Source organism: Catharus ustulatus, chromosome 10, assembly GCF_009819885.2.
Source record: "Catharus ustulatus isolate bCatUst1 chromosome 10, bCatUst1.pri.v2, whole genome shotgun sequence".
NCBI lineage: Eukaryota > Metazoa > Chordata > Aves > Passeriformes > Turdidae > Catharus > Catharus ustulatus.
Window position 1 is genome coordinate 5,958,429 of NC_046230.1, and position 12,997 is coordinate 5,971,425.

The window sequence follows — 12,997 nt, forward strand, 5'->3', positions numbered from 1 at the left end:
CACACAACTCGTGAAAGGGAAGGTGAAAGCAGCTCCCAGAGACAACTTCTCAATCCAAAGGAAATGGTTGGGAAGTCAAATGAGTTAAGTGTTGGAGTCTCCACAACCCCAATTAAATAACTGGTAGATGCAAATCAAAGAACTGAGTGTGTCTCCCTGAAAGCACTCGCTAACAGCCTTTAGAAATCAGGGTAAACAACTGGAGAAACGTAGGAGGGAGGGATTTTACGGGTCAAGCACCAAGTACTTAAACCTCAGATAACCAGGTGGCACTGAACAATACAAAAGCAAACATTCCCCACAGGAACGACTCCTCACCAAGCAGCAATTGGCATCCCTTGATCAACCAGCACAGAGCCTGTGGCAGCTCCCAGCTGACCAACACTCTGCCTAGCCCATGTCCTGCAGGGAAGTACAGGCACACCCCTCTTGTTGACTGTTCAGGTGTCAGAAGGACACTCAAGAAGAAATTTCAACAAGAAAATAACGCAGAATGATGTAAAAGCTGTTCTTATCTTTCCCCTCTTTCACCAAGTCACAAGCCAAAGCTCCACAGGCAATATGGGCTCAAGGACATGAAATCTATTTGTCTTTTGCCACTTGCAACCACAACACCACCACCATGTCCCAAAGAATGGGGCTGCAGGACAGCCAAAGCAGGTGGGCAGGGATATCAGGGAGCAGCAAAAAGTACCACAAAGCAGCTGCAGGCAACATAAGATGGTGTGGGTTGGAAGGGATCCTAAAGCCCATCCCCTTCCACCCCCAGCTACAGGCAGGGACACATTATTCCAAATTGCTCCAAGCCCCATCCAGCCTGGCCTTGGACAATTCCAAGTATCTAGGGGCAGCCACAGCTTCTCTGGGTACTCTCATCACCCTCACAGGGAAGGATTTCTTCAAATCTGTCTTCTATTAGTTTAAAACCATTCCCCCTTGCCCTGTCACTGCCTCCCCACATAAAAATCTCACTCCCTTTTTTTTATAAGCCCTCTTATAAGGCCATACGGCTGCAGATCCAAACTGGACTCCTACCCCTGTTCTCAATTCAGCCCAACACAAAGGATTAACTCCTGGATGAGGCTTTAAGTAGTCGTCTCATAAAGAAGGGGGGAAAAAAAAAATCATCTGCACAGATCCATGGCACCAGCTCAAAGCTGTAAAGCAGCTCCCAGGGAAATGAAAAGCCACCACAATCCTCTCCCTGCAGCTGAAAGAGCCCCAGACATTTCCTCAGCCACACAGCACTTGCACAAACACAATCCATGCATCCTCTGTGCTCTTGCTAAAAGACAGCAAAAATAAAAATAATCACATACATCAGTTACTGAACTGCTGGCTTGTATGTAGCTGATGAAATGCACACAAAGATGATTTTCTGGTGGCAAGAAGCAAGAATGAGATCATCTGGAAAAGAGAACATGAATATTCTCACAAAATCCTCAAGTTTCAGCACAGAAGCAGTTTGAAAAGGTTTATCCTTGGGTACAGAAGTGTAGTACTACCATCAGGGTAACAAATGTCATCAGAGCCAGACAACTGAGCAGCTCCAGAAGAAAATATAATATTTTTTTATTTTACATCTTCTTTTCACTCCCCTTTCTAACAGTGAAGACACTGAAAATGCAGCTCAACCACACAGACTACATATAGCTGATCCTAATTAATCCTTGGCCTCACCACATCTGCAGCCCATTCAAATCTGCCCTTTTAGAAGGGCCTGTTGCCAGCAGCAAACAGCAGAGTGCCCTGGATGTGTGGCTCTGAACACGTTCCCAACACAGAGAACAGCAAGACACCCTGTGCACAGGAACGAGCTCTGTGTGTACCCTCCAGCCCCAGCACTGTTCTCAGCTGCTCCTTTTCATTCCTTAGAGCTTCAATCTTTTAGTTTGGTGACTTCCATATGAAAGCCAGTGTCCCCTGTGGGCCACCAAAGCACAGACTGCACCGTGGTCCTCGGTGCATCTGCTGGCCCAGTTATATGGGAAATGGGATCTCTGTCTCACAGGCAGCTCTCCCAAAGCCACTCCTCCGAGGTGACAGGGACACACCAGGGATGGCTCAGAGCCAGCAGTGGGGACAGGTGTGGGATACACAGGGAATTGCTGCGAGTGGCCATGGCCACTCTGCATCTGTGGCTTTTCCTAGGAAATTCTTAGCTTCACTTACAAACACTGAGCATGCAACCCAAAGCACTGTCACAGACACTGCCCAATGCCTGCTCTCCATGTCATCCAACTGCTCAGAACCTCCTTTTCCTTCCCAAGAGAGACTCCCCACCCAGACAGCCCCTTCCAAAACTGTTCACCCTGTGTGCAATCACCCCAGCAGCCTTAATCCCCCAGGGAACTTTCTGTCACTGTTTTTATTTATAGTCTGAACCACATGTGACACACCAAATTTACAACATGAAAACCAAACAGAACCAACTGTGCCAGAGAATTTCAAACCAAGCAAACCCTTGCACAGAGGGCTGAGCTCAGGAGGCACCTGGAATGCAGAGGTGCATTTTCTGCTTGCTTATGAACTGGAAACGACTGACTCTAGGAAGTCGATTTCAAGGCAAATTCATCCAACACGTAATTTAACAGCTCTGTTCTCTCATATGAGGAGCTGTTCCCCATCCCTCTGGGGTTTAGATTTGAACCACTCAGACAGGTTTCTGACCTTGTATCTCGTAATTTGTCAGTGCCAAAAAGCCATTTGATTACTACTGAGTGATGCTCAGAGGAGGCTTTGCCCCATGGTACTGCGGTGGCCAGGCTGTTCCCATTTTCCACAAGCCTCAACCATTTCAGCTCCTTAATTCTAATGACAGCTTGTTCTTTTCCCATCTGCCACCTCCCTCCCCCTGTGCTAGGGGAGAAATCAGACACCAACAGCAGAGCATACTCTGCTCTTTAGCTTTCAGTACCCCCTAACGATATATATAGAGATAGATATATAGATACATACGTAGTCAACTAGGACATCACTTATTCCCAAGCTACAAATTTTATACGTATTTATACTCACATACACTTACACATTTATGCTTACACATCCAAATGGAAAAGGTATAAATATTAAAGAACATATTTCTGGAAAGACAAGTACTAAATGATATTTTAAAGAGGAAAATTACTCCTGAATAAAAAGAAAAAAGACTCTTTTTAAAAAAGAAGCAATACTACTGCTTTTTGGTGGTCAACTGGGGACAACCTTCACTTGGAGATTCTGAAGTGGAAGTGCCTATGTCAGTGTTTTCCATCTGGCATAAAAAACCTTCAGAAATTAGCACAGGGATTGTACCAAGTACTTCAACACAATTTCTTCTGATCCCCCACTCAGCTCAGATTCAGGCCTTGTCACAATGGTCCAAGCCATGGGGCTGGACAGGCAGTTGGTTTTGGCACACATGACGGCTGTTGGCTCTGCAGTGCAGGATTTATCCCTGGAAACCCGTGACAGGGCTGGACAAGACAAGAAGGGCCAGTGGAGAGCTGGGGAAGAGCCCTGTGTTAGTGGCCTCCTCTCAGCCAAAGCAGTGCAGGTGGCTGCCCTTACCTTGCTGCTGCAGCTTGTAGTCCGTGGAGTAGGCCTTGCCGATGATGTTCCACACGGGCCGCAGGCACCCAAAGAGCCCCTCGAGGAAGCCGCCGCTGCCGCTGCCCGTGCGGTTGAACTGGACCTTGACATCGTCGCCGGCCCCGTTGGTGTCGCCGTCCCCGGGGCTGCGGGTGCCCTGCGGCAGCCCCGGCTCGGGCTCGTCCTGCTCGCGCAGCTGCAGCACGCTGTTCTCAAACTGGTCGCGGGCGTCCTCGCTGATGCTGGTCAGCACGGCCGCCGTGCCCGGGCTGCTCACGCCCTCCAGCAGCTCGGCCGGCAGCGAGCCCCGCTCCCGCACGTCCTCCAGCAGCTCCGGGGACGGGCGGCTGCCGGCAGCGGGGTGCTCCTCGGGGAACCTGCCCAAGTCTTTGTCCTCACAGAACGCTTTGCCGATGGAGCTGGGAGAGGAAGACAGGCTCAGGCGCTCCTGGGTGCTGGCCATGATGCCGTGAGTGTGCATCAAGGAGACGGCCCAAGGGGATGCTCAGAGCATTTGTAGGACACAACTCACATGTGACGCGTGGGCCCAGTACCTGAAACAAGAGGAAAAAGAGCAACTTTTAATTTTTTATTTAAGTATTTTCGCTACGTGCGGTTTCACCGAGGTGAGCTGATAATTAACCAGACTTTCCAGACAGCCGCTGATACTTGGTAAATAATTACTGCCCTAAAAGAAACAAATAAATGGTTCCAACAGAAACTCCACTCAGGCAATACTCTCAGTAACCCACGGCAGGAATTGCCCAGTAAACAAACACCACAATTTTAAACAAGAGCCTAAAGGTCAAAATGGTGAAAGATTATTTGCAGAGCTCCCATAGCATTATCAGACTGAAGCTGGCCCCAGTTCAGCTATGGTTTGAGTCCCACCACTGTTCCTGGGCCTGGCATGGCCCACAAGCTCAGGATCCTTCTGCAAACCCTTGAGACAAGGTGTCAGAGAAACAAAGCCCAGTGATACAGGTACCTTAATTCCACCAAGGGATGGTTTGTGGCCACTCCCTGAGAGCCTCACCTAGTTATGACCATCCTGGACCTTTGATTGACCCTCCATGACCATTGTGGCAAGACATGTTCAATTCTCTAACCACATTCACATCACCCTCATAAGCAGGTAAAACTTTGAGAGTTTCACCGAACAGCAGACCCTCCTTGCTGCTCTCCCATCACTGCTCTCCCCTTCTCCCCTGCCTGAGCTTCTGGAAGGCTGCACTTAAAACAAGAGTTGGGATCCCTTTTAAGAAGTGCCCTCCATCTCTTGCTCCATGCTCCACTGAGAGGTCATTTATCCACAACCCATGATGGTGCCACCTTCCCATAGAGCCAGGCTGATGCCTGGGGTCATTCTGCCAGAGCTGCTCATTGCAAACCAGTTTTGGGATGGTCTCTCTGAAACAAGAGGCTCTAACGCTGGGCCACAATAATTAAGTGAATTCAGCCTGCAACATGGAACAAAATCCAGTTTTAAATTCCATAAGAAGCTGAGAGTAGGGTAAAAAAAATGGCCTTTAACAGAAAGTATTTTGTTAAAAAGTAAGATCAGTTATAGTGGGTGCAAATTCTCAGGCTCTGCAAGCGGCCATTGGAAGGGAGAAAGAGGCGGCCAGGTAGGACACAGCCAATGGCAAGGGAACAGCTCAGTGCCACAGCTCCTCAGGATGAGGTCACTGCAGAGAGGAGAGATAAGCCCTTCAGCCTTAGGAAGGATGAAAACTCCTGCCCCAAGCTTCAGCCCCTTTCCAGCAGCAAACAGGAACAGCCAGGAACCTGGATTACCTTCCTGTATCCTGCCTGATCACATGGGGTCTGCATTAAAGCTTTATTTAGGTTGTAAACTTTGTTCCTTAAAAGACAGCAAAACAGCAAGTAAGGCAGAGGTTGCAGCACAGCCCAAACCAGCACAGGAGCTGAATCAGACTCATCTGGGAAGCTGGAGAGTTGGTTATTCCTCACCTGGTGATGACCAGCATTACAAAGACCAACTCCCCAGTGCGGGAAGCTGCAGTGTACAGTTACTACTAGCAGCAGTTGTTATATTATCACAGATTTATTGATAAGACAATTATTGATATTCACATCTATTATTATTAGTTATTGATATAAAAATGCTTCAGATCTGAACAGAATTTCAGAAAAACACCAGGCCAAGCCCAACTCCAGGTTGGAAAAACCAGAAAAACACCAACCACCAGCCCAAGTGTTCCTGGGCACAGCCCCTGCTCATTACCTAGAGTCAGTGAGTGACAAGCAATTGTTTAAACAAGAGCAAAATGCAACACTGCTCCTACAGAGACATCTGCATTTTGTAACACAGAATATTAAGCAATGCAAATAAAACATCAGCCAGGTATCCTGCAAGAAATCCAAATATAAAGGTTAGCATTTGAAGTAACAGTGTCCCATAATACCTCAAATTTAAGGCTTGGGAAGTGCATTAAGGATTAAATCAGACTTGAAGGATAAAATAACTTTGCTGTTATGTGACTCACAAGAGTACACTACCACAGTGTAAGGTTTTGCTTTCACATTTTTGCAGTTTTCTGTCTCTGGAATGTTTGATTGTGGAGGTTTAAAAGGGAATGAACAGCTTTTCACTACACAGCTCACCCAAGAACAAAGCCCCAGATTCAGGGATATCAGGTCTGTTTTCCCAGATCAAATTACCTTCTCCAACGCTGAGATGTTTCAAATAAAAAAAGCCTTTAGGCACAGTGTCCTGCCACATTACATGCCCCTCTATGTGCTTTATGGGGAGAGAAGGCATATAAAAGTTATGGAATTGTTTTCAAACTGGCATGATACAGCCTTATTTAGGCCCTTACATAAGCAGCCTGATTTTCAGAGGTGTAGTAAACTCATTGTTTGGAGAGCATGAAACAGCAGCACTTTCAAAAAACTGTCTATCAAGCCAACTTGAAGAAAAGTGGTGCAGAAACCCTTGGAGGGTGAGAAGGTGGTTTCTGCCACACCACATCAGTGCTGACTTGTTGGGGAAATGAATTTTTTTAATTCTCTTCTATTGCAGTGAATTCTGCAATGTGCAATCTCTTGCCTTTGCAAAATGTGATTTAATCCAATTAAATGAGGTTGGTTTATATCTCACCATCTCTTCAAACGAGGGAAGAAAAGTATTTTCCAACTTTTATTGTCATGCCACCACTATTCTTTTAGTCAGAGTACCAAAAGGCTGAGATTTTTCATGTTGCACTCTTCCCAATTAAAAAAAAGGCAAAGAAAAACATTTTCTTGGAAATTGTAGGTTTCATTACATCCAGACTGCCCCTTAAGGACATGTAGTGACAGGACAAGGTGAAATGACTTTGAGCTGAAGGAGGGTAGATTTCATTTAGATATTAGGAAGAAATTGTTCCCTGTGAGGGTGGGGAGGCCCTGGCACAGGGTGCCCCTGGATCCCTGGAAGTGTCCAAGGCCAGGTTGGACGGGACTTGGAGCAACCTGGGACTGTGGAAGATGACTCTGCCCGTGGCAGGGAGTGGAAGTAGATGATTTTTCAAGTCCCTTCCAACACAAACCAGCCTGGGATCCCATGTCTGTGATCTGCATGTGCATCTTTAGCTTTTCCAAGGGAAAGGCATAGCCAAGGGCTGTGCTATTCCTATCTGAGCGATGCTCCTGCTGCAGCAGCCTCCCAGTCAAAAGCTGGAGGCTCCATGTGTGGGAGGACTGTGCATATTTAAGAGATTTAGATTTCACAAAGTGCTGCTGCACACACAGACTTGAAGGCAGACCCTCAGATTTGAACTGTTTTGATGAGTTCATGCACTCTGCACTAACAAATTTCTGTCTGGAAGGAGATTCAAGGCTCGGTGTAATTTTGTATGATCACAGCTTCTCATAAATGACTCCATTTCCATGCAAAGTATTTTTTACAGGCAAAATCCCACTGCCCCCAGACAAGAGGAGCATGAAATGCACCTCTTCTCAGAACAGTGAGGCTGCACCTCAACATGTCAGCCCAAAATTCAGTTTGAAACTACAGAAAAGTGAGAATATACCTGAATCACCAAGTGGGTGAATAAGCTACCAAGGCACACTCTCACCTTGCCTGATATTGTGGAGAGAGCCACACAGGAATTGTCCTCACACTCCCCCAGAGCCACCAAAGCTGCCTATACAAATTCAATATTCATCAGTGTCAATGCAATGGTCAGCTTTGCAGCTGAGTTGACCCAATGCCTTGGCTGAACCATTACTGAAGGTTCTCCTTTAAAGAGCTGTGCTAAAAATTGAGTGGCAAATCAGACACAGCATTCCAGCACACAAAGCAAACCAAACAAGAAGGCAGTGTGCTGGAAAGGTGGTGTAAGCACAGAGGCCACCACTCAGGCTCCTGCCACCCCAAGTCTCCAGGAACACTAAGTTTATTTCCTTGAACACTACTTCTATCTTAGCCAGTAAAGCATAATCTCTGCTTGTACTTCCAACATGTAAAGGGAATAAAAGTAATTGTCTGATCCATGGTTAGGGGCTGAAACAGAGCTGCTGGCAGAAATTATCCAGCTGGTACATGGAACTACCACAGACAGGGGAGATTCCTGCCCAAATCACTGCTTACAGCCAAGCCCTGCAGTCCCCTTGCTTTTTCCTGGAACTCAGTGTGATCTCCTCCTGGCTACAGTGGGCCAGGTTACAACAAGGGAGCTACACATTTCCTCACTGATAACACAACTGGAATGTATTTATGTATCATCTCAAATAGTGGCTGTGACAAAGCTTTAAAAATGTTCTAAAATCTAACAAAACCACAAAAAGCATGTTTATAAAGCACAGACACCATGTTCTCCTGCCCCTTGTGACTCTCTCTCAAATTCTACAGGGAATTTCTACAACAGGTTGATGCACAGTCCTCTCCCATCCCTGTACAACTCCAGCACAGAAACGACTGAGAGCTGCTGAGCTGGCAAGTCCCAGAGCTTTTGCTGGCATTTCTGACCTTTTGGGTTTGAACTGCGTGGTTTTATTACACAGGATTTCAATAGATTTTCTTTTCCTGGTCTCCTGATAAAGAAAATGTTACATGAGTGCATCAGATACTCCTCTTCTGCCACACTTTTTACATTACTTGGAATATAGGCTTTTGTTTTGAATGGTTGCTTTAAAAGCAAAAAGTAAAAGCAGATTTATTAAAAGAGAATGAGTTATGCATCACCTCTTTGTTTCCAGGAGGGTTGAATATTTTTTTAAGTTACATTATTACATTAATTAATTACATTATATTTTTATAAGTTACATTATCTGTTTTGTTAGCTTGTAAGAAAAGAAACTACACTATGAAGCTTGCCCACATTAATTTGGTATAAACCAGCCCAGGCTATGGGCAAACCTTTAAGCCAACTATGGAGTAGCCCAAGACAAAAGCTTGGGTATTTTTAAGCCATCAGCTCCTTCTCAAGACACATTGCTCCTTCAAGGGAGAACATCTCTTCCCATCTCTCACACACACATGAATGCCCAGCCACAACACAGCCTTATCTTTAAATATTACAATTGTATTGCCAAAAACAATCAATTGCTGATAAAACAAGTGAGAATTCTTCATCTGACCCAGCTGAGATTTTCTGTCACTACAACAGCCCTGTTTATATTTCTGCATATAAACATTTCTCCATAACAAACAGCACGTTTACCTGGGAAGGTGAAGTCTTGTCACACTGGCTTTTCTGTGCTTTACACTGCTCCTTCAGGTTGTCAGATAAACACTACAGTACTTCTGCACCCCCTGTAGAATCCTGACTTGAACACATACTTTTACTTTCTCTCTAACAAATACTTGGATGCCACCTCAACCTAAGACAACTTTCTTTTGTAAACACCATGAATGATGTGGCAGCAACTGCTTAGGGCTCACAACTATTACAATCATCATCATTTTAAAATGTTAATAGAATATTAACATAGCCATGGGGATTAAAAAGCACATGAGACCACAGACACATAACTAAGTTGCATTAGTCTGTGTACCACAACAAAAGTCTGATTTCATGATGATTTAATTTAGCCTTTATTCAATATATTCCATCTATCTGAAAACAGAGACACATCATTTTTGGAAAAGCGATTTTAGTTGTGATATCCTTTTGTCTGTGGCTGTACCAGTGAGAAAGGGAACCCTGTCTAGCTCTGTGGTCTGAAACCTTTCTGACAGCGACAAAAATAGCACCACGTACCAGCCAAGAAATATCCATAATGGCTGAATTCCGGCTGTGTGCAGAGCCAGCTGCAGGTGTGCCTGGCACCTTGCACATCCCAAGCAAGCCTGGCTGAGGAGAAAGAGGAGGCACCTGGGCTGCAGCAATGGGATGGAGCCACAGAGACTGAGGAGGCTCATCCATGCCCCTTTCCTGCTGCAAAGCCAAGGGAAGGGTGTGCAGGCAGGCAGAGCTGTCCCCAGCAGTGCCACCAGCTGCCCTGCTCACAGCACACTGCTGCTGCCTGTGCCTCAGCACACAAACAACTGCTCCTGTGCCAACCTGCCAAGGAATTTTTTTAACCAGAACACCTCGGCAAACACTGTGCTGTGGCAGGGAGTTTTGCAGCTTAACTCTGTGTTGTAGAAGGTAACACCAGCTGCTCTTCACTTTGCATGTCTTTAGTTCCTTTCTTTCTTCTAACAGCCAGTTGTTCACTGCTCCAGTGACACCTGAACATTCCAGTTGTGATTTTAAAAATTATCCCATCCTCCACTCCAACTTTTTTTTTTTCAAGTCTAACAATTCTCACTTGACCTTCTCTCTCACCATAAGATACTTGCTCCGAGTCTTTGATCACCTCTTTTCCATTTCTCTTATCTTAGAGTTATATAATGTAGAATCACAGAACAGTTTGGGTTGAAAAAAACTATTAAAACCTTAAAATTCATGGGCAGGGACACCTTCCACTAACCCAGGCTGTTCCAAGCCCCACCCAAGCTGGCCTTGAACACTTCCAGGAATAGGGCAGCTTCTCTGGGTGGTTGAAGAAGTCAGACCGCAGCCAGGATTCTCAAAAAGGGAATGCCACAGAAATGCACAAAGGCACAATGATCATTTTGGTTCTTCAGGATGCTGGGCTTACTTCCATGGGTGTCTTACAACCTAAGATCTCATTCTTGAGCAGAAAAAACTATGCCAGAGCCTAATTCTGGCTGGATGTTAAGACTGAATTGTGTTTAATCAACACTAAATTGAACTGGTATTTTATCACCCAAGTTCACTGGAGCCTTCCAGTAGTCCCTGGAGGTGGCCTCCATAATTATTACCCTCAGCACCCTCCCTGTGCAAACAACTTAAACAGAATATTCCTAAAATATCTGGATAAGGAAAGAAAAGGTGGGAAAAGTATGAGTAGTACCATCTCCAAAGCAGAGAAAAATGTTTCAACATTACCATCCTTTTCTCCCTACTCTTATTCCATATCATTTAACCAGTAATCTGTCTTCTAGCCTGGTGTCTCAGTTATTTAATAGCTGTTTAGCCTCTTTAAGAGTCTCTGGTAAGTATTCCTGCCAAAATCCCAACAGATTGTATCAAGCAGATCCCCGTTCCTAGCATGCCCTTGTCTCCCACAAGCATATTTAATAGATTTCCAAGGCAGACTTCACCTTAAAAGAACTGGTGACTCCCATCCCCACATGCAATGTGTGCATCTGCCCTGGCTCTCAGCATAAGGATGAATTTCTACCTCCAGCAAATGTTTCACTAGAACCTCCTTCAGCATAAGGTCACAAATTCGTGGGGGGTGGTGAAGCAGTGCTTGATTTGGAAAGAGAAATCAAGCATACACTTCTTTTATTTTTTCAGAAGGAATAAAAAAAAAAAAATAAAAGGGCAATAAAAATTCATCTTGGTGAAGAAGAGGGACAAAGAGCCCGTCCAGCTTCCTGTGAGTGCAGGGAGACCTCTCCAGTGGCAGGGAGAGCACGTCCTGCTCCACCTGGCAGCGCAGCCAAGCGCCGGCTGGGAAATAAGCACCTTACGTAACGGCGTATTTTCAGCACTACACACAGAAATGCTGCCTCTATCCTGCAGAAGGTATTTTTGGATCTGCTAAAATGCTACTGTGTTCTTCCAGGGCTTTGCATTCTTCTGCTCAGAAATTGCATAATCTGATGCCAAAGGAAATAAGTGGTGTTGCATAATGACTCGTACTGGCTGCAGGGAGCAGGGACTGCACACTCCTGCTGGAGAGCAGCCCTGCTCCGAGCCCAGGTGCTTTGGGAGAAAGGGGAACCCAGCAGCCACCTGCCTCTGGGGAGCAGGGGAACAAACCAAGGACCACACAGTTACTGCACAAAAATCAGTGTCACTAAATCACCCATTTGCTGCGTGCTCCCCTCCCGCGGCTGCTGCGTGCCGTGAGCTACGTGCACACAGGGAACACCAGCAGCTCCACACACCACCTCACCACTGACACCCTCCAGCACAGGCCCAGCAATACGCTGCAAAGCATTCAGCTGCAATAAAGACAGACTAAATGCTGCTTAGCCTTTTGTACTACAGAATTACTACTGAAATCTGTCTCAGATTAAAAGGAAGAAACGACCTTAAGTTACACTCTTCCCTTTCTCCACAGCAGGAAACAACTTTTCAAACCCAATCACAGGTTTCAGGTTCTGCTCTTTTCACCCTTCCCAGTTCTGCACTTTTTGCTCACTGACAATCCCCATGTTATTATCGATCCATATGTTATTATATTACTATATAATTACTATATGTTATTATATTACTATTGCTATAAAACAACTATAGATTTAAGGATTCAAACTGAAAAATTTCCAGTTTAGTTCACAGAGGCCTTACAGCCCCAGTGACATTGCCACATGAAGGCACTAAATGTCCTACCAACAGACAGTATCTCAGAGTTTCCCCCCTTACAGAACTGAAACACCCTGTTTTCCTCCAAAGAGGAGCATTAAAATTAATTAATGTCTGAAAGATCTTTGAGGATGGAGATCAATATCACAGTGCTGCTTTCAGGAATCCAGTGAATGAATCAAAGTCTCACTTTAATTCACGTGAGATGTCAGACTGGTCTCAGGTAAACTCGCTCACTCCCACGCTTGTTTTTATTTTTATAGTAGATATGAATTATTCAACATTTGCAAGGCACATTCGACATGTAAATGCTACTCACACAAACTTCTCAACACTAAGAGCTTCTTGCTTCACACCCAGTATTAAAGTAACTCAACAACCCTCCATGAAAGCACAGTTCCTGGAGGAGGTCAGTGCTGTGCCCCTGCCACCCCACACCAGGTCCATGCCTGGGTGCACTGCTGGGAGGGGGAAGGACACTGGAAATCCAGCTGGCAGATCTCAGATGGGAAATGCCAGCAGTACTAAGTTGTATTTAGCAAGCACCATACACGAGCAAAGAGGATTACTCCTCGACAGAGGCAGCACAATGC

General features: G+C 45.5%; 1 protein-coding gene across 3 annotated transcripts in view; it reads right to left on the reverse strand.

The window, feature by feature from the left end:
• The window catches only part of MAP3K13 (mitogen-activated protein kinase kinase kinase 13), a 68,863-nt gene that overhangs the window by 18,267 nt on the left and 37,599 nt on the right, over window positions 1-12,997 (reverse strand). For all 3 annotated transcript variants that reach the window (XM_033068569.1, XM_033068570.2, XM_033068571.2), the window contains one exon: window positions 3,550-4,124. In XM_033068569.1, coding sequence (XP_032924460.1) covers window positions 3,550-4,051 — 502 coding nt within the window. In that variant the 5' untranslated portion in view covers window positions 4,052-4,124. The remainder of the gene's footprint in view (window positions 1-3,549; window positions 4,125-12,997) is intronic.